Source organism: Leucoraja erinacea, chromosome 10 (genome assembly GCF_028641065.1).
Source record: "Leucoraja erinacea ecotype New England chromosome 10, Leri_hhj_1, whole genome shotgun sequence".
Lineage (NCBI taxonomy): Eukaryota > Metazoa > Chordata > Chondrichthyes > Rajiformes > Rajidae > Leucoraja > Leucoraja erinaceus.
In genome coordinates this window covers 46,960,272-46,986,671 of record NC_073386.1, presented here as the reverse complement: position 1 = coordinate 46,986,671, position 26,400 = coordinate 46,960,272, and the positions used below count along the sequence as shown (strand labels likewise).

Below are 26,400 nucleotides of genomic sequence, written 5' to 3'. Positions count from 1 at the left end.
CCCTACTAACTGTGCCTCTTTTCACAGGCCTGAGACTGCCAGTAACTCCTCTTGAGGCCAGACTGAGCTGCTGGGACAAATGCAAGTTAGCCAGTGCCTCTTCACTGATGACAAGGGACTGCTCCCCCACATGGACTTGGACCTTCTCATCACTATTGTCCGTCATTTGAAATAAGCCACATTACGTGAGTTCACCCTACTGAGAGTGTCAGTGTAGTCACTGCCAAGCCGGCATCACCAGCTTTTAATAACAGAGTGGATTCAAACCCAGAAACCATTCACAAAGTCCAAATGAGAAGCATTCAAACCATCAACATTCAGAACAGAAGGAAGCTTCCAATAACCCAAAGATTTGCTCTACCACAATGGTTATAATACTGTATACGAGTTATTTGATTCTATTTAATAAATATTGTGATATTATATGGTGCACAAAATCAGTGGAATGTAATAGAAAGTGGGGCTGATAGTGACAGTAGAGATACAACCATTAGTTTTCCATTTATATCTAAAGCCAAATAATCCACCCATTTTAAAACATTCCATCCCACAGTATTATAAATTCCTCCGTGCTAATGAAAATTGTCCCAGTTTTTCACAATTCATTTCATTTTGTCATTTCCTCATATCGGGCCACATGCTGGTGATCTGCGCTGAGCACACCATTGTCTCAACATTCCTGCCATAATGTGAATTCAAGATAGACTCAAAAAGCTGGAGTAACTCAGTGAGACAGGCAGCATCTTTGGAGAGAAGGAATGGGTGATGTTCCGGGTCGAGACCCTTCTTCAGCTGCCTGTCCCGCTGTGTTACACCAGCGTTTTGTGTCTATCTTCAGTTTAAACCAACATCTGCAGTTCATTCCAACACTAATGTGAACAGAGCTACACACAGCTGAGTTACACACAGCGCCGCCAACTGAAATCTCTTTGAGGCTTCATGATGTTCACCATTGCACCACATGTTTTGTATTATATGTAGAGAAAAATGGCCAGAAGGGCATAAACCCTCATGAATCACATTACTCATTTAAAAGATCATGACTTATCCCAACCATTAACTTCCCTGCCTTGGTTCTGCCTCACCTGATGTTCGATTTTCTAAAATCCTATTGGCCGCTGTCTTGAACATGCTGACTGACAACACACGGTCCTTCAAGGTATCCTGAAGACTCACACGTATTGATTGAAGAACCCAAAAAGATGTTAGTTCTCATTTCAAAATATATATACTTCTGACCATCAAACCCAATATCCAAATTGCTTTTTTTTTAATGTGCTTATGTACTTGAGGTGCAGCTACAATAATGTTCAAGATAGACACTAAAAGCTGGAGTAACTCAACGGGACAGGCAGCATCTCTGGAGAGAAGGAATTCCTTCTCTCCAGAGATGCTGCTTGTCACGCTGAGTTACACCAGCTTTTAGTGTCTATCTTCGGTTTAAACCAGCATCTGCAGTTCCTTCCTACAATAATGTTCAGCTTTCTCAAGATGCAAAACAAAAGTTTTAATTTAACAACATAATGTACTATGTCAGTTATAGATATTGAATTCCATCAGTGAACATATATGTTGATACCATAATTCTATTAATATTACCTGTCAGCTTCCTTTGATCTGGTGTATAAATCATTTCCTGTGCCTCCTATTTTGGTTCTGAATGAAAATATAAGCAGCCAGTCCAGCATTTTTTGGGATTGTTCAAATATTCACAATAATAAACGCATTTCCAGAAGGGAAACCACTGGATTACACTTTCCCATTTCAAGCAATGCTGGAAAATTGTCTCCAATCTCCTTACTGCCGCAAGGAAGTTGTTCTGTTGGGGGGGGGCAAATGGTTAACGTATTGGACTAGTAATCATAAGAGTTCAGGCTAACAATTCAGAAAATGGGGAAATAAAGTTAATCATAAAAAATCTGAGACAATTTTCATTAGAGTTGAGACGGTTGAGCTATAATTTGACATAGATCCTTAAAATAATAATTCCACTGGACAGAACGATTAAAAATAGGTGGATCATTTTGCTTTGTACATTGGTGGAAAACTGGTGATTACGGTAAGTTGTTGAGAAATGAGTTGAGGGGCAGTGGATGTAAAGGGATTCCTCCCTTGGGAGTTGGAATGGACCCTGCCACCTCCAATCATCTGGTTTGGATGTGGAGGACAATTTATTGGACTTACAGCAGATCCTTACAACTTTCCTGGGAATGGCTGAATATCTGCTGTCCTTCCCAGATTTGCCAGGAAGATTCAACTGACATGTTGGTAGAGTGAGGTTATGAGAGTGCAAACATTTTCAAGTGGAATATAAACATTACAATGTTGGTTGAATGGCTTGTTTGTGCATAAATTATGTGTAAACATGGTACTGTCATTGGAACTCATCTCTTATTTAGTACGTATAGGCTGTTTTTGAGCCTTGCAATCTCTTTCATTCTATACATTAGTCTCTCTCTATCACTTCAGTCAATACACTCTAAAATACTAATTTCAATGGATCCTTTGTCACTGTTGATGGTTGAGGGGAGGGCAGCAAGAGGGTGGTGAGGATAAGGAAGTATTACCACTGGATTATACTCCACAAGATACCAAGGAAGATTTTCTCTCTTCTCGCCCTTCCAAAATCTGCCATGTTCCATTCTGTGACCTTCATTTTGTGCAGATACTATTAATTTGGACATAATATTATGGTCCCACAGTTGAACCCAGAGTATCACATAAATTATTATAGGATGGAAGGAGGCCATTCATCCTACTGAGTCCTTACAGGCCATATGCTAGACTAATCTTGCATTAATTTACCGAATAGTGAAAGGCTTGGATAGAGTGGATATGGAGAGGATGTTTCCACTAGTGGGAGAGTCCAGAACCAGACGTTATAACTTCAGAATTAAAGGACATTCCTTGGAAGGAGATGAGAATGGACTTAATTAGTCAGAGCGTGGTGAATCTGTGGAAATCTTTGCCACAGATGGCTGTGGAAGCCAGGACAATGGATATTTTTAAGGCAGAGATAGATAGATTCTTGATTAGCACAGGCATCAGCGGTCATGGAAAGAAGGCAGGACAATGAGGTTAGGAGGGAAATAGATCAGCCATGATTGAATGGCGGAGCTGACTTGGTCTAATTGGCCTAATTCTGTTCCTATCACTTATGACCTTATGACCTAATCCAACTATTCCCATTCTCCCGTACTCTCGCCTACCCAATTATTTTGTTGTGGTGTTATCATGTGTGGTTTTAAAATAGTACATGTCAAAATCCAATGTAGGCCATAATAGACACTTACAATACTGAACAGATCGATAATTACAGTAACAAGCTGTTCACAATGCACTGATCAGGATACTGTTCTTGTTCCAGTACAGCTCACAGGGCATTTACTATATAATATTCTAATCTCAAAATGTACCAGCTATTATAAAGTACACTGTCTACTGTTGACAAACATGGTTTACCTGCAATCTAGACATTGCCCACAAGGCCAGTTTTTATTACCCATCCTCAGGCTGCTCCTGAATTAAAAGGAATCTTGGCATTACGCGGCCAGGTCTGAAGTCTCATTCAGGCTCACTCCGATAAAGATGGCAGATTCCCTTCCCGAAAGGCACCAGTGAACCCGCTAGGTTTCCATGACAGTCTGGCAGTCACTGTACAATATTGTTTTTTTAATCGTAAATGTACTGTGGAGTGTGATATAAACCTACTAGATGTTCAGTTCAGTTTCCTTGTCACGTGCACCAAGGTACAGTGAAAAGCTTTTGTTGCGTGCTAACCAGTCAGCAGAAAGACAATACATGATTACGATCGATCCATTTACAGTATTAGACACATGATAAGGGAATAACGTTTAGTACAAGATAAAGCCATCAAAGTCCGATCAAGGATAGTCCAAGGGTCACCAAAGAGGTAGATAGTAGTTCAGCATTGCTCTCAGGTTGTGGTGGGATGATTCAATTGCCTGATAACAACTAGGAAGAAACTGTCCCTGAATGGTGGTGTGCGTTTTCACACTTTTCATACCTTTTGCCCGATGGGAGAGGGGAGAAAAGAAAGTGGCCAGGGTGCGACCCGTCCTTGATTATGCTGCTGGCCTTGCCGAGGCTGCGCAAGGTATACCTTCTGAACCTTCTGAATTTGTAGTCGGCAGGGCAGTCCTCTGCATATCGCCAACTTGGATGTGTTGTGCGCACTAACGTGCTGTTAGTGCCCCCCTAAAACTGTCCGGTGAAAGTGATTTGACTGTATTGTTGCCTAGTTTATTCCATTCCCTTAAGGTTCTTACGAAGAATGAGTTCTTATAAATATCTGTCTTGGCGAATGGGGTTTCTATTTGCATATCATTTCTCTTTCTTGTTTGCCTTTCTGTTGAGTATGTTATGTATCTATCTGCAGTTATGCCCACAATCCCCTTATGAATCTTGTATAACATGGCTAGTCTGTTCCTTGCCCTTCTTATTTCCAGCGTTTCCCACTCCAGGTCAGACAGCATCTGGGCGATACTGCTACCTCTATTGTAATTCCCAAAGCAAAAGCGTGCTGCTTTCCTCTGTACCCCTTCTAGTTTGTTGATATGGCCAATTTTGTACGGGTCCCAGGTGCATGAAGCATATTCCAGCAAGGGTTTAACCAATGTTGTACATGCTGTAGTTTTCACTTCCTTTGGGCAGAACCAGAGGTTTCGTCTAAGGAATCCTTGTGTCCGGATGGCTTTAGTGACCGTGTGGCCACGTGTTCCCCCCACGAAGGTTTGCTATCAAGATGAACTCCAAGGAATCGTTGTGAACTTGTACGATGAAGTATTTGTCCACAGAAGACGCAGTCTCGAGTAGGTGGTTTCTTCTTGTTTGAAATTACCATAATTGAGCATTTGTTTGGGTTAAAGCTCATCTTCCATGTGTTTTGTCATAATTCCAAGGACTTAATGTCTTCTTGTAAGGAGTTCATATCCTCTATCTCAGTGACAGGTGTATATACAAGACAATCATCTGTGAAGAGTCTTGTTTTACAATTTACGTGTTCAGGTTGATCATTTATGTACGTCAGGAACAACAGTGGCCCGAGGACCGTGCCTTGCGATACTCCTGACAGTACTTGTTCTTCTAAAGAAATGTTTCCTTCACAGGCCACCCTCTGGGTCCGGTTTGTGAGAAAGTCCCTAATCCAGTTATGTAGACTATTTCTGATGCCATAGTAATCCAGTTTTCCTAGGAGCCTTTCATGAGGAACTTTATCGAATGCTTTCGAAAAGTCCAGGATTGCCATATGTATAGATTTCCCCTTATCTGAAGCCCTTGTAATGTCATCAATAGTGACAATAAGTTGTGTTTCCATTGAACGTTTTGGTCTGAAGCCATGTTGTGAGTCCACCAGTATCCCATTCTTTTCAAAATGGTCCATGATGTGAGTGTGTATGATGTGTTCCAAGATCTTACATGTAATACTGGTCAGTGAAACTGGTGTGTAATTCTCAGGCGCAGCCTTATTGCCTTTCTCAAATATTGCACAGATGGAATCTGAAATATTGCATAAATGGAATCAATAGAAGGGAGGTTGGTTTGTGTGATCGTCTGGACTACGTCCACAATTCTCTGCAATTTCTTGCGCAGGATGTGGAGTAGGTGGAGAATGAGGGAACATTTCCACATAGAGGGAGTCGGTCGTCTAAACTGAATTTAAACCAGTAAATACATTGTTTCTACGTTGGTCATGTGACACAGCTTACAAAGGCAATTCCACCATCATTAAAGTAACAATTACGCATAACAGCTGGTATTAACAAGTGCAAACTAATAAATGCACACTACTGTCCCCATTATTGATAACAACTTAAACATTTCCAGGTTTATTTAATTACTTGAACGTAAATTCCCAGCTGCAATGGTGGGATTTGACATCCGGATATAGAACAATATCTATAGTCACTCGGAGCCCTCATCACTCATAGCTGGCATCGTTCTGCCATCTTTAATTCATTTATTTCAAGGTGTGAAAAGGAAAGGGCAATCTCTTGTCTGTTTGGCAACAGTTCAGTTACAAATTGCAAAAGGGCCATAAAGTTAGACATCACAAGTTGTGGCAATGTTCCCACTCTGGTGTTTGTTTGTTTATTTTAAGGTAATGAATTGGTAGAGAAATGATTTTAACTTTAATTAAGATATTCAACACAAAAGCTTATTTTACACCAACTGGCACATTGTTTCAAAATAAAGCCCAGCAGTCAATCGGCATACATCCCAGATTTACAGGGGAAGTCAGGAATAAGCTCAAGTTCCTGGTTGCACTCCTGATCCCAGCTGGTTGTAATGTGCTTTCTTCCACTAATTGTCTCTTCATTTAACAGTGCAGGCACATTCTGGGGTACAGTTTGTCTGCCTGTTACAGCCAAAGGAAAGTGAACCAAATGAACGTTTGTTGCACGAGCCAAATCAGTGAATGGAAATAAAACAATTTAAATTTCAGCAACAACAATGCCATCCCTATGCTCCTCTATTATAGGTTTTAATCTTTTTTCTGTTCCTGTGCCTGTACAGGTCCAGGTCATGCCCATCTGGCATTTGAATGCTGGACATGTGTATTGTGATTAATCAATATTGCGTGCATCTACCCTGCCAAAACCAATTATTTCACAGTGCAACTCACACAGTGAGTCATTGGCTAGACTCTCGTGTTTTACAGCAGATATATGGGTGGCTAGATCTAGGAAATACATTCTGTCTAAATAAATGACAAATTGTTCACCTCAGTACTCAGTTAGACAGGATATTAGCACGCTGTAGTAACAAGGAAATACAGATGCTAGTTTTCAAAAGATGACACAACGTGCTGGAGTAGGTCACCATGTCAGGCAACCATTCAAGAGATATTGATAGGTGACGTTTCAGGTTTGGACCCTCCTTCAAAATGGCTAGGAGATGTTTCAGGTGGGAACCTTTTTTCATATAGATAGGCGACGTTTCAGGTCGGAACCCTCCTTTAACATTGCTAGGAGATTTCAGGTTGGGACCTAATTGGCGCGTTTAGATGAGTTTAGGAGAGTTTGAAAAAATATCATGTAGAAGACCTCCCTTCGACTATGTTGAAGACTATTTACGACTACCTTCGACTACCCTCGATTACCTACGAATAACATGTCGACCTACTACAACCTACTTTGACTAAACCTACGAGTAAAAAAAGTATCTATTTTTTCTGACCTTTCTTTACTCGTGGGAATTTTTCAACATTTTGAAAAATACGTTGCGACCTAGCTGATGCCTCGAGTACGCGGGGACTACTCACGAGCATGAAGGAGAGTAAAGCCCCTGTCCCACTTAGGAGACCCAAACAGCAACCTCTGGTGACCTTGCCCACCATCCAAATAAAAATCAAGGTTGAGGCAACCTGCAACCTCCTACCACCTCCCACGCATATGTTGAAAACCTTCCTTGACTATGAAGAAAACCATCTTCGACTAGACCTGCGACTAAAAAATGATCGATTTTTAAAACGGCAACCTATTTTTAGTCAAGGCCGGTTTTAAACATGATTAAAAAATAGCAGCAACCTAGATGAAGCCTCGTCGACCACACGGAAACCACTTTCGACCATTAGGGAGAGTGACCAAAACCTCCAGTGACCTCATGGAAACCTTGGGTTGCGGGCAAGGCCACCAGAGGTTGCTGTTTAGGTGTCCTAAGTAGGACAGGGGCTTTACAAAGACCTCCTCGGACCTCATTTCGACCATGCTATGAGTGTGAGTCGAGGGCAAACTCGTCAGAACTCGCGGATTAGGTCGCCACAGTGGGACAGCCCCTTTACTCAAAATGGTAGGTGACGTTTCAACGTATATCTTCAGCAGCCAAATACATTGTGGGCCGCTGTACTGCTGTACTGTTCTATGGTTCGGTGTGTTAGCATTAGTCAGAAATGGTTCTTTGAGTAGGGAATGGAGACAAACAATGATCACATTTTGAAGATAGATACGAAGTGCTGGAGTAACTCAATGGGTCAGGCAGCATCTCTGGAGAGAAGGAAGGGGTGACATTACAGGTCGGAATCTTCTTCAGACTGGAAGTAGATGGGAGGGAAGTGGACGTAAGAATTGACCAGAACAAAGTAGGACCGGCAACAGATGACCAAGGAAGGGTGGAGCCCATAATGACCCATTATTTGCTGGGGAAGAGGTGATAACGAAGGGATACGAGGATGTGAACAGTGGAACTAGTAGGACAACTAGGGTGAGAGAGCAGGGGAGAAAAATAATTCAGGGATTACTTGAAATCAGGGAAAATAACGTTCATATCGCTTGGTTCTTGGTTTCTTGGTCATCCAAAATATTCCAAATGGAATTTAAACTGGAGGTGGTGGAGGGAGGACTTAAGCCAGAAATGGTTTTTGGGAAGAAAGAGTTACCTTAAATTTAGTTGCATCTGGTTGGGTAACTATGGTAGGGTGAAGACTATTCCATGCTTTAATTGTGCGGGGGAAGAATGAATTGCTGTACACATCTGTCTCGGTAGCTGGTATCTCAAATTGGATTGAATGCCCTCGTCTGCTCCTAATTGGTTTGGGTTTGGTGTAGGTTTGGTCTGACACCTTCAAATCTATGTCGAGCTGGCCATTCAACATTTTGTAAAAACAGGCCAAACGGCGAGCTTCACGTCTGTCTTGAAGAGGGTTCCACCCCAGTGAATTCAGAAGTTTAGTAACACTCGCTTCTCTCTCATAGGTATTAGTAACAAATCGAGCTGCCTGACTTTGGACACGTTCGATGGAAGAAATGTTTTTATTTGTGTATGGGTCCCATGCTGCAACTGCGTAGTCCAAATGAGGTCTAACGAGGGTGAAATATAGCTTCTCCTTGACAGAAGTTGAACAATGATGAAAGTTGCGTCTCAGAAGATTTAGGACACCTGTTGCTTTCACCGTTGCATGATGAGTCTGACCATTCCAACGCAGATCGTGCTGCAATTTGATGCCAAGATACTTGGTTTGTTTGAATTCTTCAAGGGTGGCACCAAGTATATTGTAAGATGTTGCGCTTGGATTCCTCTTTCTGGTGACAGGCATGGTTTCACATTTGGAAGGGTTGAACTGCATGCCCCATTGTTGTGACCACTCAACCATAGTATCAAGATCCTTTTGGAGAGAATCTTCATCATCAGCTGACTTCATTGGACGGTACAGAAAACAATCATCAGCGAATAGTCTGGTCGTACTTGTGATTTTTTCATGGATGGCATTTATGTAAAGCAATGACAGATGTGAGCCAAGTACTGTGCCCTGAGGTGTACCACTCAACACTGGATGCCAATCGGAGCTCTTTCTGTTCACACACAAGCGCTGAAGACGTTTTGTCAGGAAACTGGAAATCCATTGTTTCATGGTGGAATGAATGCCATAGAAGTCAAGCTTCCGAAGCAGTCTCTGGTGTGGAATGACATCAAATGTTTTAGAAAAGTCCAGCACTACTAAATCCGTGATGACGTTACTATCAAGGTGCTTGGCCAGGTCATTTGTCATCAGGATAAGCTGAGACTCACATGATCTATGCCTCCTAAATGCATGTTGGTTGTCAGCAAGAATGTTATGTTTGCTCACGTGTCCCATCAGATTACAATCAATTAAATGCTCCAGCAGTTTGCAGCAAGTACTTGTTAATGAAACAGAACGATAATTCGCCGGGTTGGTGGTTGAACCCTTCTTAAAGAGAGGAGTGATATTAGCCTTCCTCCAATCCAGTGGAAGATCACCTGAGTCAAGCGACTGTTGGAAAATGAACTGCAAAACTGGAGCCAGTTCTTCGGCTGCGATCTTGAGGGCTTGATTCTGTAGCTGATCTGGTCCAATTGCTTTTGTTGTATTGATGTTGAGCAATAACTTCTTGACACCTTCAACCTCAATTTTAATAGCAGACATATCAGCATACGGGCTGGGCGGTAGATCTGGAAATGATGAAGGCTCCACATCTTCCCGGGTGAAAACGTGTTGAAATTGGTTTCCATGAGCTTCTGCTTTCGCCTGGTCCTCAATGATCAGACAGTTGATCACTTTAAGCATCTGGACACCAGTGCTGTCTGTCCGTCTGGATTTCACATATCTCCAAAAAGCCTTGGGTTGCTCTCCTCCAAGATAGAAGAAACATGTTGTCTATGAACATTCCTAATAATACGATCAACTTGCTATCGCACTCTAGTAAAATAGTCCCAATCCAGTTTTGTACCCCTTTTTTTGGCACGGGTATAAAACTTCTCTTTCTTACTGCAGAGGCGTTTCAGTTTTGCTGAAAACCGAGGACGCATACGGCCCTTAATACGTTTTTGACGAACATGATTTACAACAATATTATTTAAAGAGTCTCTCAGCCAAACTCAGTTCTCTTTTACGGATCTTTTATCTGGTTGCAGGTTGAAGAAATCTTTTCCCAGTTTTTTTGCTAAGTCTTTAAATTCCTCACTGTTCACTTTTCTCCAGAGGGGAATTTTGCGCAGTGGTTTTGAAGCAACTTTAAGCTTTGTGTGCAGTTTTGCTTGGATAATATAATGATCGCTGATTCCAGCACACGATGAAACTTCCGAAATTAAATCTGGATGCGAAGTGAACAGTAAATCTAAAGTATTTTCGTGCCACTTGTCTCATCACGCCTGGTAGGGAAAGTGACTTTTTGGGACAGGTGATTTTCCAGAGTAAGGTCAGCTAGGGCTTCCTGGAGAGCCCCTTTTGGTTCGCTTTGTATGCCGTCAAACCATTCTACACCTGGGACATTGAAATCGCCCCCCAGGATGATAAGTGGAGAGCGTGACAGGGCGTTAATTTTGGAGGTGTTTGATCCAAGATCTAAAAGAGGCCCAGTTTTCATGTCAGGTGGTTGGTAAAAGCTTCCGAGCTGTAACGACTGACCCCGGAGTGTAGCTTGACACCTGATTTGCTCAGAGTCGCTGTCTAAATCAGTTCTTTCAAAACCAGGAATGATTTTGTTAACCCCGATGAAGACATCGCCTCCATGTGAGTTTCTGCCCTTTCCTTGGAGGTGAGGAGGGAAAATCTCAGCAGATTTGATTGATGAGTCCAGCCAAGATTCAGACCTGATAAGGATATCAGGGTTTTCAGTTTCAATAAATGAATTGATCACAGCACATTTTCCTTTTATACTGCAGCAATTTATAACAGCGATTTTGATCCCATGTTCATCGCTGACATCATTACGATCACTATCTTTGTTGGTACCACGAATCTCCTTTTGAGCATCACCATTACGCGCATTTCTTTGTCCATTAACATGTTGACGGGGGTGATAGCTGGTGTAGGGGGAGCACAAAGGATTTTCATCATCAGGGGTATTACTCTTTCCCAACAACGGTCCAGCCATCCTTTGTCTTTGCACATTTCAGCAGAGGGGTGTAAGCTGCCGAAGCCAAACATGAGGTACTGTTCCTCCAATTTGCACGAGGCCTCACTCTGACAGTGGAGGAGGCACAGGACAGAAAGGTCAGTGAGGAAGGGGATTTGAAATGTTTTGAAGCCAGGAGATCGCATAGGCCATGGCAGACTGAGTGAAAGTGTTCTGCAAAACGATCGCCCAGTCTGCGCTTGGTCTCCCCAATATATAGGTGTCCACACAGAGAACAATGGATACAGTAGATGAGATTGGAGGAGGTGCAAGTGAACCTCTGCCTCACCTGAAAGGACTGTTGGGGATCCTGGATGGAGTCAAGGATGGAGGTATAAGGACAGGTGTTGCATATTAATGTCATGGAAAATGTGAAACATGGCCCTTCTTCTTTCAAGATTTTATCAGCAATATCCCATTGTGCATCTTGGACTGGTCAACAAGTTCAATAGCTTCCAATGAACCCTTATAACTCCAAGTGAATACCATGAGATTTCTCACATTGTCAATTCAGGGTGCACATTGCTGGCCTGGTTTGTTCTCCCCTCAATGTAATTTCTAAACTTTCCATGCCAATCTGTACATATATTGTGCTGTTCTGTATGTGTGTGCTTTACCTTTGAGTTGGTATAATTGAATAAAATGTATATTATTAGTGTCCAGCTCAACTAACAAAATGGGGGCTGGGGTCCATATGTGGTCTGCAGGAACGGACAAATCAGAAAAAATGTACTGGATATAATGCTGAACATCCACTATCACTATAGCTCAGCAGGGATAAGTGTTAAAGTTTTATCCATTGTTAACACCAACACCATGGAACCTCTCCAAAGACAGTAAATTACATGAGGAGTCTGGAGGAATTTAAGTTTATCGATCAAACAGGATGTATGCTAAGACATGTAAGCATCATAAGTGATAGGAGCAGAATTAGGCCATTCGGTCCATCAAATCTACTCTGCCATTCAATCTTGGCTGATCTATCTTTCCTTCCTAACCCCATTCTCCTGCCTTCTCCCCAAAGCCTCTGACACCCGTACTAATCAAAAATCTATCTATCTCAGCCTTAGAAATATCCACTGATGGCCTCCACAGCTTTCTGTGGCAAAGAATTACACAGATTCACCACCCTCTGACTAAAAAAAATCCTCATCTCCTTCCTAAAAGAACGCCCTTTAATTCTGAGGCTATGACCTCTAGTCCGAGACTCTCCCACTAGTTGGAACATCCTCTCCACATCCACTCTATCCAAGCCTTCCATGTGGAGGAGCAGGATTAATTCTGCTTGAATTCTCATCAGTGCAGGTTTTTTGCTACCTGCTAAACAACATGTGAGGCAATACAAACATTATTTGGGTTCATTCCGCCATTTATTGGTGCAGTGTGGTGATGGTTACCTTCATTGTTATGCGAGGAGACAGAATGAATGTAGATGGTGCGTACGTAATTGTCTCTATAAAATAATCCATGCCAGCATATGCAGGACCTAGTCACCGCTTTAGCTGAGCACGATGACTCAACTCTTGTGGTTGCCAGAATTGTCCTCTTTGGAACTTCAGTGGCTTTCCAGTTTTTTTACTCCCTGCTGCTCCAGGTTTTGTGACTGGTATTTTTGGCAAGGGTTGTTGCCTCGAGTTGGCCAGGTTGTTAAATCAGGAGACGAGCACGATGATGTCTCCATCCCAGTAGAGCAAATACATTGTTGCTCCCTTAGACTGACCTAGACATTGGAATATTGTATTCATGAGTATGATCTCCACCACCTTCCTATTCTGTGGCTGTCATTGGATTGATGTTGCCCTGGAGTGGTGAGACTGTGCACAAAATGCCAAAAGCCATTAACATGGTAGGGAGTCCGAAGAAGGACCTCGACCTGAAACGTCACCCGTCTGAAGAAGGGTCTCAACACGAAACATCACCTATTCCTTTTCTCCTGAGATGCTGCCTGGCCCCCTGAGTTACTCCAGCATTTTGTGTCCATCTTTGGTGTAAACCAGCATCTGTAGTTCCTTCCTGCACAACATAGTAGGCAGCCCTGGTCTGAGATCCATCCTTCAGGGACAGTGCAATCCAATGAAGATGTCAGGAAATATTGACTCCACAAAGATGCAGCACTGGAATAAGCTCCCAGGCAACTGACAGACAATCCATGTTGCCCAAAGATGCTGCCTGGCCCGTTGAGTTACTCCAGCACTTTGTGTCTATCATCAGTATATACCAGCATCTGCAGTTCCTTTCTACACATGACAAATTTATTCATATGATCAATAACTATGTGGACAATGAGGGAGCAGAAACCTTCTTGTTGATGAACTGAACTATTTTCTTGATGGGGAGCCTTGATGGGCACATGAACACAATGAATGGAAGTCCAGATCTGGTGACAGCCACCAGTGTTGACAAATCTTGCTGTGCCAAATGCTACCCAATCCTCACTAAACTCAAAAGATTAAAGGGCCTGTCCCACTTTTACGACCTAATTCACGACCTTTTTTACTCGTGGACATTTTTCATCACGCTAGAAAAACGCCCCGACCTACTTGGTGCCACGAGTACCTACGACTAACATCGCGCCCTACCTACCACCTACCTACCACCTCCTACGACCACCTACGACCTCGTGACGACCATGCTGCAAGTACGAGTCAAGGGCAAACTCGGCAGAGATCGTGAATTAGGTCGTGAAAGTGGGACAGGCCCTTTAAAGTCTCATCTCCAAGGGTAAAGAGCCTGGGTAACTCCTAATGAAGTGAGAAAACTGGGGTATGTAGCAGAAATCAGTGTTTAATTTTAATCTGATCTTGTGCTGTAATCTAAACTGAAGTAAGGAGAGAAGTGGAATGAAATGTCAAGTCAGGGGAAATTATATATTTGGAAGGGGGACGGAATCGTGGGAGAAATGGGTGCACAGCCAGAGAAGGCAGAGGAGAGAGGGGGGGGGGGGGGGGGGGGGGGGGGGGGGGGGGTGGAGGTCCTCAGTATGCATCAATGGTGCTGAAGTGGAGATGGTCGAGAGTTTCAAGTTCCATGGCATGAATATCACCAACCTCTGATCCAGCCACACTGATGCTGTGGCCAACACAAAGAACACTAATGCCTCCACTTCCCTAGAAGGCCAAGGAAATTCCACCTGACTCCAATGACTATTATTAATTTATATTTGTGCATCAAAGAAAGCATCGTATCCAGATGCATCACAGATTGGTGTGGCAACTGCTCTGCCCACGACAGGAAGAGATTGCAAGGAGTTGTGGACACTGCCCAGTCCATTACGCAAATCAATCTAGTTATTCCTCAGTGGTGTTATTAAATTTCAGCATTTACACCCAGTGACAATGGAGAAAAGTTGATATATTGCCATATTGGGACAGAGAGCAACTTGAAAACAAACCTACAAGTGGCGATATGCCTGGTTACTGCTCTACTCATCCAGGGTGATGGTTGTGACCTCAATCAAAGGGGCTGCTTGCTTTACATTTCAAAAATAATCTTTATTCCTAATAAAAGTACTGACAAACAAAAACTGCAAAAAACTCTTAATACAATCTTGGCGTCTTTACATTCAATATTGCTAGTGTTATTCCCAATCCTGTTAGCAACTTTCTTTTTCCTTACATTCAACAATCTTGCCATCCGAGTGGTTCCCTGTGGTGAAATGCATTCCTTGCGGTTAAGGAATATACTGCACATAATCCTGCAGCCTGGAATGAGCCAGATGGCAACATCCCCTTTTGGACATCTCGCTGTGCTGAAAGACTAACAAATTTTGGGCAGACCAAAGATCATCTTTCACTGAATTGATAGCCTTCCAACAGTACTTGATTTCATAGAAACATAGAAAATAGGTGCAGGAGTAGGCCATTCGGCCCTTCGAGCCTGCACCGCCATTCAATATGATCATGGCTGATCATCCAACTCAGTATCCCATCCCTGCCTTCTCTCCATACCCCCTGATCCCAGGGCCACGTCTAACTCCCCCTTAAATATAGCCAATGAACTGGCCTCAACTACCTTCTGTGGCAGAGAATTCCACAGATTCACCACTCTCTGTGTAAAAAATTATTTTCTCATCTCAGTCCTAAAAGACTTCCCTCTTATCCTTAAACTGTGACCCCTAGTTCTGGACTTCCCCAACATCGGGAATAATCTTCCTGCATCCAACCCCTTAAGAATTTTGTAAGTTTCTATAAGATCCCCCCCTCAATCTTCTGAATTCTAGCGTGTACAAGCACAGTCTATCCAGTCTCATTTCATCTCCGTGTGTGTACCTGAGAACAGCCCAGAAATGGAAGTCCTCTGTTATACAGCTGCTTGGGATGAACTGTGACGAGGACAACTTGCCTCTTTCTCTAGCCTCTCTTAGCAAAACCACACTCTGCAAAGAGGTGGGCAACCATCTCCTCGCTACAGCAGCCCATCAAGTACGTTGCAAGCTGGGAGTGATATTGAGTTTCTTTGGTGTTGTTGAAGATGCACTCATCCAGGCAGCTTGACCTTATTCCATTACACCATAAATGTAAACTTTGAATGTAAAGAAAAGGTTTTGAAGTATCAGGAAGCGAGTCACTTACTATAGGAATATCTCTAGCCTCAGTATTAGTGCTACTGTTTCAGTTAAGCTTTTAGTCAATGGTGAACTTGAAAATGGTGATAGCATGTCTTTGATTGATTGAATGAATGATTGATTGAATGATGGTAAGACATTGAATGTCAAGGAGTGATAAATACACTCTTGGATAGTGACTGGATAAATGCCAAGCGTTTTTCCCTCACATCCCATTTACTTCAATTTTACAAGGGCTCCTTACTGCCGCACTCAGTCAAATGCTGCTTTAATATCAAGATTAGTTACTTTCATCTTGCCCTTGGGATTCAAACATTTTATCCAATTTCAACCACGGTTGTAATGAAGGGAATTTTAAACTGGAGAATTAATTCTTGCTCCATATAATTGTTGGGCATGAAATATACCCTTACACTGTTCAAAATGAACCCTCACTGTTTATGACATCCTGATTAAATTCTGTCCTAAACTAGCACCATCAGAACACATTGAAATTGAGGGCAGCACGGTGGCACAGTGGTGGAGTTGCTGCCTTACAGTGAATGCAGCGCCAGAATCGATCCCGACTACGTTTGCCGTCTGTACGGAGTTTGTACATTCTCCACGTGACCTGCGAGGGTTTTCTCCGAGATCTTCGGTTTCCTCTCACACTCCAAGGACTAACAGATTCAGATTCAATTTTAATTGTCATTGTCAGTGTACAGTACAGAGACAGCGAAATGCATTCAGGTATGTCAATTAACCTACAGGTATGTAGGTTAATTGACTTGGTAAATGTAAAAATTGTCCATAGTGGGTATATGATAGTGTTCATTTGCGGGGATCGCTGGTCGACGCGGACCCGATGGGTTTGAAAAGGCCTGTTTCCGCGCTGAACCTCCAAACTAAACTAAAAAAATACAAAATATCAACTAGGAATTTCCTCCATAATAACTTCAGACTTTCACTTTTTCAGCAAGGTGATAAAGTTGGGGAAATATTATGCAAGTTTTCAGCTATATCTACAGTTTTCATGTTGCAATTTAGTTTAGTTTAGTTTAGTTTAGAGATACAGCATGGAAACAGGCCCTTCAGCCCACCGGGTGTTCACCAACCATCAATCCCCACATGTTAACCCTATCCTACACACACTAGGGACAATTTTTACATTTACCAAGCCAATTTACCTGCAAACTTGTACGTCTTTGGAGTGTGGGATTAAACTGAAGATCTCGGATAAAAAACCTATGCAGGTCACGGGAAGAACCTGCAAACTCCGTTCAGACAGCACCAGTAGTCAGGATCGAACCCGAGTCTCCGGCACTGCAACACCGTAAGGCAACAACTCTACTGCTGTACCATTGTGCTCCTTAATATCAATATTGTTCAACATCATCAACATCATGGCAAATCATCCAGACTGGCGCTGATGGAGGTGGCGGGTTTTGGGTAAGACGTTAAAGCAAAGCTCATTTAAGTTCTTAGATATAATTTAAGTGACTTTCTACACTTAAGTTGGATAAAGTGGATGTGGAGTAGATGTTTCCACAAGTAGGAGAGTCTAGGACCAGAAGGTGTAGCCTTAGGTGTCGGGGTTATGGAGAGAAGGCAGGAGAATGGGGTTGAGAGGGAAATATAGATCAGCCATGATTGAATGCCCGAGTAAACTTGATGGACCGAATGGCCTAATTCTGCTCTTAGAACTTATGAAGTTAGCTACCGTATTTGCGTACAACTGAACAGTGGGTGAAATTCAAGTCACTACATTGACTGTATATGTCGATTTGGAAGGCCATTTTATCATCAGGTTTATTGCTTCAGAGTTAGCTGTGGCTCATTGAAGAGCACGTGCATGTGTAGCACAACAGGTTGTGGCTTAAGTTGGATAAAGTTGATGGAACTGTCACATCATCCAGACTGGCAATGATGGAGGTGGCCAGTTTTGGGTAAGAAGTTAAAGCAAGGCTCATTTAATCGATTCCATTGAGTTTTCCTCTCATGCCCTGGGCAATATTTGTCCTTCAATTTAACATTGCTGTAAGTTATTTGGTGGCCATCTTACACACAGATGCACGTGGGAGTTTGCTTTGTGTAAATTAACCATTGTATTTTCTGCTATACAATAGTGACTGCTTCACTGGCAGTGGAATTGGTATATTATCTTGAGGTAATATAATGCATGATATAAATCTTCAGGGAATTGTGGCAAGACTATTTGCTACAAAATATCCTCACTCAGCAACTTCCGTATCCGAAGGTTATAGAAAATTCCCAAAAAAAGAGATAGCGTTGAAGAAACTTCCATATTTCTATATTAGAAAAACGGACTTTGTTCTCAATATCCATTCTGTGCCAAACGCTAGTTCATAATGAATAAAGTTAATTGCAAATCAGACTCCAGTGTAGACTGATCCAGCACGCAAGATATGACTGTGCAAGTTCACAATCAATAAACCTTTCACAGTGACATATAGGTCACCTTGTCTGGAATCGAGTTTGATAGCAAGGAGCAAATTAGGTGAAATTTCTCAGCCAAAATTAAACAGAATTACCAATTGGCAGGAGTTGATAAAGAGATTTTACTGGTGAACAGCCAACACAGCAAGAATAGGGACGAACAAATAAATTATTTTTTATGGTGAATGTGATTGCCTAAATGAACATTCCAGGACATGGGCCAAATAGAAGTAATGGCCTAGGCTCCTCTGTGAGCAGCTCTCAAACTTGCAATGTCTACTACCAAGTAGAACCAACAGTTACACAGGGATACAAGGATCTACAGATCCCCTTCCAAGACAGACTTCAACCTGACTTGGAAATATTTTGCTGGCCCTTCATCATCACTGTCTCTAAACCTGGAACTCCCTGTCCAACAGCACTGATGGAGCACCGTCATCAGAAGGTCTGGCCCCACCACCTTCTTGTAATTAAGGTTGGGTATAAAATGTTAGCCTTGCTAGTGATGCTCACATTCTGAAAATGATTGAAAAGCTCTTCAACCTTTGGCTTCTTTACTACCTCTGAAACAGCAACAGTGAAATGTAATGTTTTTACTGGGAATGAACCCAAGATACTCTGGCCCTTGAATCAGCCTCTGGTTTACATTCCACATTAGGTCAACATTAGATTATGAATAAAATATCAGTTTTGCAACTGCACCAAACACTAGCTACAGAATATAGACGTAATTACTTCTTGAAATGGCAGAGCATGCTAGCTAAAAGCCAGTAATTATTAATTACCAGGTATGGAAAATATTAGACATTTTCCCACTTGTCTATGTTTGAAGAAGGGCCCTGTCCCGAAATGTCGCCCATCCATTTTCTCCAGAGATGCTGCCAGACCCTCTGAGTTACTCCAGCACTTTGTGTCCATCTTCAGTATAAACCAGCACCTGCAGTTCCATTCTACACTCAGTATTGCTTCCAGTGTTTACCATGACAAAATTAAGTCGTCTATTTCCTCTTGTAGTTAATAGTTATTGGAAAAAATGTCCCCCCCCCCACCTTGTAAAGAAAAGATCCTTTTTGAAAATGGATGGCATATCATGTGGGCTGGATTAACATTCAACACGGAAAGATTTTGAAATATAATAATGCTTCTAAATGTTACCTGTTTCCCATAGGAGTCATGAACTGGAGAGATGATTCCGCCAATCACAATGTAGCGCCCTGTCTTGTGCAGATAATCACGGGCTCTCTCTGAAAGCAGAAATAGGAAAGGTGAATTTACAAGGTGCATGGAGTCATATACTGATCCATAATTTAATTACAGTTATATTTAACAGCCCTATCTGATTCTCATTCATCTCTATCACACGGAGCTCCGGATCAAAGGAAGAAATTTAAATGTAATTTCAATGCTGAAATGCTACTGCTTCATATTTTCCCACATGTTGGGACTTATTAGAGAAATGCAGACCAAAAGCAACCTCAAAATGGGCCTCTGACACACAAGATCCGTTAACATAACATTACATCCCAAGACACATTTACCAAACAAAATTTAACATTGGTGTTTAAAAAAAAAAAATCTCTGAGCAAAGACCAAAGAGTTAAGATAAAAGGAGAGTAGAAATGCATAGTGGCACAGTGGGGCAGGTTTTGTTAATCTTATAGATTTAATAAACATGGAGAATTTTTATCCAAATAAATAAATGTAATAAATGAGAAGGGTTATTGCATTTAAAATTCTTGGAAGATGGTAGACAGATTATTGGATTATATTAAAGATGGAGATAGATAAATATTTGAAACTTTGGGGAATTGAGGCTTATGTGAATCTGACAGAAGAGAGGTTGAGGCAGGCTAGGTCAGCTGTGGCAGGCTAGGTCAGCTGTGGCAGGCTAGGTCAGCTGTGGTAGACTAGGTCAGCTGTGGTCATATGAAATGGTGAGGCAGACTTGAGGGTCACCTGCTGCTGCTCCTATTCTCTTGTATTTTTGTATGACCGTAGGTGACTGCTCACCTCCTGTAGATGTAGTGAGCTCAATTATGATGCAAAGTCTGTGATTTTCTTTTAGAAATAACTGAAAATATGCAAGTATTGCTTCAGTATCCAGTTTCAGACAATTCCAGATTCCTCGAAAAGTTGCATGAAATCATTTGCTGCTTTAGCTTGGGTTGTTAGGGGTATAGGTCTTTTAGGCAATAGGAAGGAAATGGTGTTGGGTAGACTGATGGGACTGAAGGCTGATGAATCCCCAGGGCCTGATGGTCTGCATCTCAGGGTACTTAAGGAACTGGCTCTAGAAATCGTGGACGCATTGGTGATCATTTTCCAATGATCTATAGATTCAGGATCAGTTCCTGTGGATTGGAGGGTAGCTAATGTTATCCCACTTTTTAAGAAAGGCGGGAGAGAGAAAATAGGGAATTATAGACCAGTTAGCCTGACATCGGTGGTGGGGAAGATGCTGGAATCAATTATAAAAGATGAAATAGCGGCACATTTGGATAGCAGTAACATCGTAGGATCGGTCCGAGTCAGCATGGATTTACGAAGGGGAAATCATGCTTGACTAATCTTCTGGAATTTTTTGAGGATGTAACTAGGAAAATGGACAAGGGAGAGCCAGTGGATGTAATGTACCTGGACTTTCAGAAAGCATTTGATAAGGTCCCATATAGGAGATTAGTGGGCAAAATTAGGGCACATGGTATTGGGGGTAGAGTGCTGACATGGATAGAACATTGGTTGGCAGACAGAAAACAAAGAATAGGGATTAATGGGTCCCTTTCAAAATGGCAGGCAGTGACGAGTGGGGTGCCGCAAGGCTCGATGCTGGGACCGCAGCTATTTACAAAATACATCAATGATTAGATGAAGGGATTCAAAGTAACATTAGTAAATTTGCAGATGACACAAAGCTGGGTGGAAGTGTGAACTGTGAGGAGGATGCTATGAGAATGCAGGGTGACTTGGACAGGTTGGGTAAGTGGGCAGATGCATGGCAGATGCAGTTTAATATGGATAAATGTGAGGTTATCCACTTTGGTAGCAAAACCAGGAAGGCAGATTACTATCTAAATAGTGTCAAGTTGGGAAAAGGGGAAGTACAACAGGATCTGGGGATCCATGTTCATCAGTCAATGAAAGTAAGCATGCAGGTACAGCAGACAGTGAAGAAAGTGAATGTCATGTTGGCCTTTATAACAAGAGGAGTTGAGTATAGCAGCAAAGAAGTCCTTCTGCAGTTGTATAGGGCCCTAGTGAGACCACACCTGGAGTATTGTGTGCAGTTTTGCTCCCCTTATTTGAGGAAGGACATTCTTGTTATTAAGGGAGTGCAGCGTAGGTTTACAAGGTTAATTTCCGGTATGGCGGGACTGTCATATGCTGAGAGAATGGAACAGCTGGGCTTGTATATTCTGGAGTTTAGAAGAATGAGAGGGTATCTTATTGAAGCATAGAAGATTATTAAGGGTTTGGACATGCTAGAGGCAGGAAACATGTTCCCGATGTTGGGGGAGTCCAGAACCAGGGGCCACAGTTGAATTATAAGGGGTAAGCCATTTAGAACGGAGACGAGGAAATACGAGGAGAGTTGTGAGTCTGTGGAATTCTCTGCCTCAGAGGACGGTTCTCTGGATACTTTCAAGAGAGAGCTAGATAGGGCTCTTGAAGATAGCGGAGTCAGGGGTGCTGGCTCGAAGGGCCAAATGGCCAAATGGCCTACTCCTGCACCTATTGTCTATTGTCCTCCTGTGTACTCTCAATTTTGAACTGCTATTCTGAATCAATTTATATTTATTGTGATGTATTCCTCAGCAGATGGGAAATCATTTGTTAAGTACATTTTCATGAAGACTGCGCTCCGTTAAACATCATTCATATGAACCTTAACAATCTTCATGCTCATTTGACTGTCAGAGGCAATGCATATGTCCATTTGCAGCCATTGTCAATTTGCTTGCTCCAGCTTCCTACAGTTAAAGTCCCCCAGAGGCCAGCACATACCCGGACACTGAAGAACCTGCAACAACTTAAAAAACAAAAGATGGTGCCTACTGGTTCAAAGCGTCTTTGACCCAATCATGACCCAATTTGTGGAATCTTAAGGCACAAAGGCAATTAGGCCCTCAGTAGGTCAGCTGGCTCTTTGATAACCTATCTAGTTAGTGCCACTCCCATCCACTTTCTTTATAGCCCCACAATGTGCTTGACTCTTAGGGAGTCAGTTCAAGGGCAATAAGCACTGTACCCTAAATGTTGGCATCTGTGGTACTGTTCATCTTCTGAGAATGAATAAGAAAGAGCAATATTTTCTTTCTTAGGTTTTTAGTCAATTGTTTTTTGAAAATGATTACTGAATCTGTTTCCATCACACTGTATGGTAGTGTTTTCTAAATCACAATCTTCTAGATCAAAAATTGTTTCCGTATCTTCACAATTTGTAGGTTTATATTTAGGTTTAGGTTTATTGTTGTCTTATGTGCAGTGAAAATCTTTGTTTTGAATGCTATCCAAACTGATTGGAAATAGTATATATGAATAAAGTCGTCAGACTCAAGTATAATAGATAGAGCAAAGGGGAAGAAACTGAGCCCAGAATATAGTTCCCAGCATTGTAGCACATTAGTTCCACAGATGATTAGTCAATGTCCCAAACTAAAGCAGTGTTAAAGTAGTGTGATACAAGATTTTAAACTGAATGTTTTAACTCTGGCATTTTTGGATATTCTGCGTATTTCTGTTATGATAAAAGGCATGCTGCACCAAGTGTAAAAAAAATGTGTCTATCTACCATAACTCTTCATTGCTTGAATCCTTCTAATAGATTCTCTCTTCATCTGATCTATTGTAATAACAGTGTTAACTCCTCCAGTCTGACTCCAGTAAACACGACTCTGTTGCACAGTGAGTGATGTTCTCGACCCTACGAGGCACAACTGACAATTCTTGCATTGTTTGCAGAACCCCTGGTGCATTGCTGATCTGATTGAATTTGATATGCCCCGATCATTGTTAAATTAAATGTAATTATTCAAATTATTCCCAATTATCACAGATTATCTGTATCAAAATTGCTAATTCTTATTGTAACGTAGTCATAATATAAATCTGGAAATATTCTATTGTTCCACCTCCCTCCATCACTATGTGTAGGAAGGGACTGCAGATGCTGGTTCACACTGAAGATAGACACAAAATGTTGGTAGACAAAATTGCTGGAGAAACTCAGTGGGTGCGGCAGCATCTATGGAACAAAGGAAATAGGCAACGTTTTAGGCCGAAACCCTTCTTCGGACCCGAAATGTTTTCGGCCCGAAACGTTGCCTATTTCCTTCATTCCATAGATGCTGCCGCACCCGCTGAGTTTCACCAGCAATTTTGTCTACCTTCGATTCTCCATCATCTGCAGTTCCTTCTTAAACACAAAATGTTGGAGTAACTAAGCGGGACAGGCAGCATCTCTGGAGAAAAGGAATAGGTGACGCTTCGGATCAAAACCCTTCTTTATACCCAAATTCCTAATTTTGTTCCTGAATGTGCCTGGTTCCACTAGAAGACAGACCCACAGAGTTGGTAGCAGGATGGTACACAATCAGAAAGGGGTAACTCAGGAGTTAACTACAATGTCCCAGACCTAGAGAAAATTGCACGACCTTTTAGCAAAAAGGCAAAAAAAAAAGGCTAATTTAGGCACTCGCTTGTGACACAGCCATCATCCTGGTGAAATCATCAAAAAAGGCATGAAAAGGCACAAGGCATTTATGGCAAAATCCTGGCTCTACTGATGAGTAAACATGAGTTAATATATTCTCTAGTGACAACCCCAGTTAATGAAGTAAAATTGGTGCAGGACAAAGTCTCACCTTTTGAAATGGCCCACATTGAGCAGAAGATTTACACTTTAATACACTTTTGCCCCTGAGATCACACGGAGGAAGAATTGATGATGAATGTATGAAACATCCAAAGGGGGTTTTGTCTTTATTATTGTTTTCACTGTGACTGATGCTTGGCTGCAGTTATTGAACTAGTAAACTACAGTAATAAAGTGACCATCCAGTTTGGAACAGTGGTGCCGAGAAAACAACTAATGGAGGAAGCCCTATCTTCAGTGATGGGGAACTCAGCATTTGAATGAGTGTTTTCATATACACTCTCAGACTATAGTATAGATTGAATGATTTTCTTGGTCTCCTCCTGGGGTTCACATAAACTGGATGATATCCAGAAATATCATCCATATTAGATATAACTAGATAAAGCAGAGCCAACAGACTCTGAAACGTTGGGGATGGAAAGCTGAGGACCTGTGTCACAGAATTATGTCTGTCCTCTATCTACACATAGGCTTCACTCAACAAAGTGAAAATTAGCAAAGATGGTACTTATACAAGCACCACGATGAATCCAATCCAGTCAAATGCAGCCCAATAGCCTGATTTATTCAACAACAAAATAATACACTTTGCCCACAAATAACCTGCTCCCTAGCAGAACAGTCAGCTCCCAACCACATAGCAAAGCAGGTGGAGTAATATCAAGGCAGCATGTGGTAATTGTGTGGTATCAAGGAGCACAGGTAGAACAAATGTCATCTGGGGACAGAGGAGAACTCACCACTGACTGGAGAAATTAGTGACATTACAAAGTTTAAGCTTCCGACTAAGTAAAAGTAAACCATTGTGTGTGCCATTTTCAGAATAAAACATTCTTTGGTCTGATTTAGTCAATTGGACAATTACAGTAGAATTATTCCCATATCACAATCACCACAACAGATTATCTGGTTATTAATATACCACTGTCTTAGGGAGCTTGTGTGTAAAGATGCATTCATATTTCTTTCATTTATAGTAATTAAGCTTCAAAAGCGGTCGTGCAGCACTTTGCAAAGTTTGATAGTCTTGAAAAGCGGTACATTTGAGGTTTCAATAACTTCATTTCACGTTTCTCCTTCGTCTTCTGCCCTAAGTTTCAAGAGAACACCATCTTCTATCTTTTCCATGTTAGCTGGGCTCTGTTGATGCAACTATCAACCTCCATTTAGTAGATCTTGGCTACCTACCTACATATGTATCTATCCATCTATACACAACTAAAACTCTGATCTTGTTATCTTCCAGTTTGGCGGTCTTTCTATTTGCGCAAAAACGGTTCACGATAGCGCTATGATTTTTTGCTAGTTCACTTTCCGTTTTCTTGTGCTGCGAGTGCACCGTTTCTTTCAGATCGGTTGAATGTCGTAAAAGTTAGCGAGGTTTCAAAATCTTAAAAACCGCACGTGCGCAGATCGATCTCTTCTCCTGCCAGTCGGCGCCGCGTGGATTAGTCTCTTCCCCTGTTACTCCCCAGGATTGTCCACCCCCTCCTACACCATCGCGTCTTTACTGGAGCTGAGGATGGCTGGTGGAGGTTTCTAACCGGACTTTTGCAGGGACCTGAAGTAGCCCAGCCCCAAGCAGCAGCCCAGCATCAGAGACCCGACCCAGCCCAGTGTGGGAGAAGCAGCCCAGCCCCGCCGTGCCCCAAAAAGCAGCCCAGCCCCAAGCAGCAGCCCAGCGTCAGAGACCCGACCCAGCCCAGCATGGCAGAAGCAGCCCAGCTGAGCCCAGAATCGGAGACCCGGCCCAACCTGGAGTCGGAGATGTCGCCAAACGGAAAGCGGAGACTCTGATCCCGGCGGAGGAGAACGAACAGCGACCAGAACTTGCTGTGAGTCCCCATCGCACCGCTAATTCCAGAAGCTACCCAGCTCAGCCCAGAAGGCTTCTCCCACTCTCCCCCCTTCTTTTCTCCGAGAATTGGAGATGTCCCGCCACAACGCGCCCACACCACTGCCCCCACTCCCCCCGCCCCACATCCCGGCACACACAGATACCCCCGACCCCCCCCCCCCCTGTGACACACCCCCCATCCCCCCGCTAATCCCCAGCCCCCTACCCCTCTGGTCTCCCACTCGCCCCCACAACCACGTCCCCACTACCCTCCCCCACACAAACCCCCCCCCCCCCCCCCCCCCCCCCCACA

The 26,400-nt window shown here is 42.5% G+C and overlaps 1 protein-coding gene across 3 annotated transcripts in view; it reads right to left on the bottom strand.

Moving 5' to 3' along the window:
• nmnat2 (nicotinamide nucleotide adenylyltransferase 2) overlaps positions 1–26,400 on the bottom strand; it is a 261,995-nt gene that overhangs the window by 115,718 nt on the left and 119,877 nt on the right. For all 3 annotated transcript variants that reach the window (XM_055642144.1, XM_055642142.1, XM_055642143.1), the window contains one exon: positions 19,531–19,619. In XM_055642144.1, the coding sequence (XP_055498119.1) occupies positions 19,531–19,619 (89 nt within the window). The remainder of the gene's footprint in view (positions 1–19,530; positions 19,620–26,400) is intronic.